Source organism: Bison bison, unplaced genomic scaffold (assembly GCF_000754665.1).
Source record: "Bison bison bison isolate TAMUID 2011002044 unplaced genomic scaffold, Bison_UMD1.0 scf7180017864325, whole genome shotgun sequence".
Classification (NCBI taxonomy): Eukaryota; Metazoa; Chordata; class Mammalia; order Artiodactyla; family Bovidae; genus Bison; species Bison bison.
The window spans coordinates 3,716,197-3,721,285 of NW_011494897.1; the positions used below are offsets into that span (position 1 = coordinate 3,716,197).

Sequence of the window (5,089 nt, forward strand, 5' to 3'; positions counted from 1 at the left end):
GAGTCCTTTAGAAGGTAACTAACTGGGTCATGAGGGAGGTGCCCTTGTAAGAGACACTGAGAAAGACAACCTCTCTCCCTCAAGTAAAGACACAGCAAGAGGTCAGCTGTTGACAAACCAGGAGGAGGGTGCTCATCAGACATCAGATCTGCCAGCACCTTGATCCTGGACTTTCCAACCTCCAGAACCACGAAATAACTGTTTGTTGTTTTTGCCACCCAGTCTACGGTATCTGATGTAGCAGCCTGGATTAAGACACACACTCCATCCCCCTCAACACACACACACACTTCCTTAAGAAATTACAAATGTCAAAAAATACTTACTGATTTCTTCAAATGTTTGTTTTAAAAGTGAGATTCATGTGGCACAAATGTATTAATAATAATATACTAAGCATACTAATGGTCCTCTGTGGGCATTTAAAAAGACTGAAAAAATAAAACTCCCATCCCATTTCACTTATGACTCCTTCAACACATATATTCATAAAAATCTGTAACAAAAATAAGTATATAGAGAGATAGAGGAAAATATATATAGAAAGAGGAAAAAAATTATGCAGAAGACGCCAAAGTGTCATCTTATTTGAGCTCCTCTTATCTCTTTTAAAGAGATATTTAAGTCCTATGAAGTCTCCCGCAGGCCTTTCCTTATTACTCCTTTTACCCCTCGGCAACACCATTTGTCTTCAGTTTGTCCATGCTCCCGCTCACACGTCAACCTCAGGACTTCTCTGCTGTTGTATGTTTGACAGGGGCATCTTTGGGTGTCTATAAACTGTAATTAGATGGCCTCATGGTTCAGTTCTTCATGGCCCTCAAGACCAGCATGGGCGGCTACAGACTAGGTTAGTTGGTAGCCGCTGAATAGTAAGTACGTTCACATGTGCAAAAACACAGTGACTGAAAAGTCCTAAGCGGTTTTCCACAATTTAAACATTCCCTCTACCCACTTATTATAGAAGGACTGGACTTTCCCGTCAACCAATATTCTGCAACTTCCTGCAGAGCCATTTCAGGTTATAAGTACTGACAGTGAGCCTTCAGACTAGTCCATCCAACATATTTCCCAGATATATTTTTGTAATGAGTAGAATAATACCTGATCTAGTCGAAGTCTAAGTAACTTAAAAAATTCAGTATGTTAAAGTACTAAACTACTGTAATGATTCTAAGTTACTGTCAGTCTATAACTTCATGAGACTGCAAAGCCTAAAAACAAAAAAACAAGTAACTCTAAACTATGCTAATACTGAGAATATTCTCCCTAGCTATCTGAACATCCAGATAAGGGAATATGATAATACCTAGTAATTGGTTTCTTGCTTACTATTTTCCATTGTGCTTTCTAAACAAAAATAAAATCTATTTATTACTATTACCCTAAACAGTTAACCAAAACATATACCCAAATATTGTTATATTTTAGGTGTCAGAAGAATTTAAATGTGGTAGGGTAAAATATTTAGGGTAGAGATGAGAGATTACTTAAAACATTCACCTAAAGATACACACTTAGTTTCTAAAATAATATGCTAATCCTTAGATTCATGTATGGTGGTATTTTGCTCAATTATTTGATAGTCAATATGCAGAAATACTAATACACAAAAAACATTCCATCTTTTATGATAAAAATTATTTCACATAATTTAAATATGCTTTATAGCCTTTTAGCATAAGTGATACATTTTTTTCCTTATAACAGCACTTCAATTTTATTTTGGAGTAAAATAGCTTCTCAGAGAAGAAAATCTACAAATATTCTCTTACTATCAGTTTGAAGTTAAACCAAGGACTATACAAAAATAACTTTTTTTTTTTTTAACTAAATGAGAAGTTATTTACCCATTTCTATCACCTGATGTTAGTACAGGAGAATTTTTGCAAAGCTTTAATGATTCAGAAACAAATAGCAAAAAAAAAAAATTTTAAATCTTTGATTCTGAAAAGGTAAATTTTTAGGTGCTGCAAATTTCTCAAAATTATCTACGTATTAGGTTGCACTGAAATATTTATGTGTGTTAAGTTATATTGAGATATTTAGATGCTCGTGTTACTACTGAGGAATATCTGTTCACATTTATTTATATTACATTGACAAAATAGCAGTCCTATAATTCAAGAAAACACTAAATTTCAAAAGTTTGGATAAATATAAAAATGCATTTTGAGCTCTGCTGGTTTAAGCATTTGATATCTGAGATGTATACCTTCCTTTTAGGATAACAAATACCAGGCCATGGACTAATTTGACTCTGGTTACATAATACTTGTAACACTCAAATGGGTTTGCAAATATAAACATCTCTGCTCTAGCATAGTTCTGAGGGGAGGATTATCCTTCCATATATAACACACGCAAACAAGTGCAACTGGGTTAGTGGGAGGCAACTATTTTTATTATGGAAAGATGGCGAAAGAGATGAACTCTTTTATAAAAAAGAACAGATCACTTTTATTAAATAATTCCCCTACAAACTTTGCAGCTTAGGCCCAGTGTCACAGAAATTTTAGAATGGTATTTAAATAGTCCTGCTTTCTTATCTCTTTCTGTTTAACATCTAGACTTTAAAAGTCACCCAATTTAGTAATCTTTAAGGCAACTATAAGGAATCAAGCGTCAACTCAGATGCAGCTTTCTGATGCAGACTATCTGTTGTCTGGGCTTCCCTGCTAGCTCAGTGGTAAAGAACCTGCCTGCAAGTCAGGAGCCGCAGAAGATGCTGGTTCGATCCCTGGGTGGGAAAGATCCCCTGGAGGCGGGCATGGCAACCCCCTCCAGTATTCTTGCCTGGAGAATGCCATGATGAGAGGAACATGGTGGGCTACAGTCCATAGGGTCGCAAAGAGTCAGACACGGCTGAAGTGACTAAGCACACACCTACGCATCTATTGTCTACCATTTCACTGGTCAGTCCGTCCATAAAAGAGTATTTAAGCTAACTCAAATATAGGGGGAAAAACTCAAAAATAGGGAAAATAAGAGAAACTAGAACATGTCAAATATGCTTCCTAAGAAATTATGCCTCACTGTGTAAGTTAAATATGAGAATTTCCACCTCAGTAAATCTCTCATACAAAAATAAACAACATTTAAAATAAATCTAAGTCATTATTTATATACATTACTTAGCATATAAAAGGCAACATATAAGTAGAAATTTTATACTTCTTAAATCATTATTTGCCAGAGTATCTATAAATAAAATCATTACCCCAAATCAGAAATGCTATGATTTAAAAATTTTGTTATTAATACATAGGTTTTCTCAATACCTCACCAAAACCACCACCCACTCTTTCCCACAAAAAATATACATATTCAGGTCTGTAAGTTAGAGGCTTAAAAACACTAACATCAAGGAGTTCATTTTAATTATAAATTGATGTTGCATTTCCACAAACACCGGTGATAGCTGAAATACCAATATCCAAGAGCAATATGTAAACCTATAGTGAACCTAGCAAAATGCACCTCTCAAGTAGAAATATTTCTTTTTACAAATGTTCTAAGGAACAATGCTTAAAATCATATAAGGTTTGAAATGTAATTTTAACAAAGTTTACATGAAAAAAGGAAACACCAAAGTTGGTAATAATGAAAGTCTTTTGGCTTTCTTACAAATGCAACCTTTATAATTTCCCAACCTTCAGAGTATGAACTATTTTTCCAGGAAAAACAAAATGTAAACTGTGTTTCTTATACAGCGTTATGTGTCAGAGTCACTTCCACACCCCAGTCTGCTGCCGTCTGGTCCATCGCTTTCTTTGTCCCAGTCTTTCATGGACGCTCCCATCATGAAATCATCACGCAAGATCGTCCATCCTGGGCCCTCTTCTGATTTCGCTTCAGTCTAAGGGAAAGTACATGATCAAAATATTCAAAAGTCAATTTCACCATAAGGAAATTTTAAAATTCTAGGCTACAAAACAAACCTGTCAACACTTTGTTTTATAATAGGAGTAAAACCAAGACAAACGATAGATTAACTGTATGCATTATGATCATATACACACAAATATGTAGTACTGTGTTAAAAAATGTGAGCCTCATACAAGATGTTCAAGCTGGTTTTAGAAAAAGCAGAGGAACCAGAGATCAAATTGCCAACAGCCGCTGGATCATCGAAAAAGCAAGAGAGTTCCAGAAAAACATCTTTCTTGACTATGCCAAAGCCTTTGACTGTGTGGATCACAAGAAACTGTGGAAAATTCTTCAAGAGATGGGAATACCAGACCACCTGATCTGCCTCTTGAGAAATTTGTATGCAGGTCAGGAAGCAACAGTTAGAACTGGACATGGAACAACAGACTGGTTCCAAATAGGAAAAGGAGTACGTCAAGGCTGTATATTGTCACCCTGCTTATTTAACTTATATGCAGAGTACATCATGAGAAACGCTGGACTGGAAGATACACAAGCTGGAATCAAGACTGCCGGGAGAAATATCGATAACCTCAGATATGCAGATGACACCACCCTTATGGCAGAAAGTGAAGAGGAACTCAAAAGCCTCTCGATGAAGGTGAAAGCGGAGAGTGAAAAAGTTGGCTTAAAGCTCAACATTCAGAAAACGAAGATCATGGCATCCGGTCCTATCACTTCATGGGAAATAGATGGGGAAAGAGTGGAAACAGTGTCAGACTTTATTTTTCTGGGCTCCAAAATCACTACAGATGGTGACTGCAGCCATGAAATTAAAAGACGCTTACTCCTTGGAAGGAAAGTTATGACCAACCTAGATAGCATATTCAAAAGCAGAGACATTACTTTGCCAACAGAGGTCCGTCTAGTCAAGGCTATGGTTTTTCCTGTGGTCATGTATGGATGCAAGAGTTGGACTGTAAAGAAAGCTGAGTGCCGAAGAATTGATGCTTTTGAACTGTGGTGTTGGAGAAGACTCTTGAGAGTCCCTTGGACTGCAAGGAGATCCAACCAGTCCATTCTGAAGGAGATCAGTCCTGGGATTTCTTTGGAAGGAACGATGCTAAAGCTGAAACTCCATTACTTTGGCCACCTCATGCGAAGAGTTGACTCATTGGAAAAGACTCTGATGCTGGGAGGGACTGGGGGCAAAAGGAGA

The 5,089-nt window shown here is 36.7% G+C and overlaps 1 protein-coding gene across 1 annotated transcript in view; it reads right to left on the reverse strand.

Annotated features, from left to right (window-relative positions):
• Nucleotides 1–1,615: 1,615 nt before the first annotated feature.
• The window catches only part of RRP15 (ribosomal RNA processing 15 homolog (S. cerevisiae)), a 55,264-nt gene continuing 51,790 nt past the window's right edge, over nucleotides 1,616–5,089 (reverse strand). Inside the window, exon 5 of the mRNA XM_010853275.1 lies at nucleotides 1,616–3,859. Coding sequence (XP_010851577.1) covers nucleotides 3,716–3,859 — 144 coding nt within the window. The 3' untranslated portion in view covers nucleotides 1,616–3,715. The remainder of the gene's footprint in view (nucleotides 3,860–5,089) is intronic.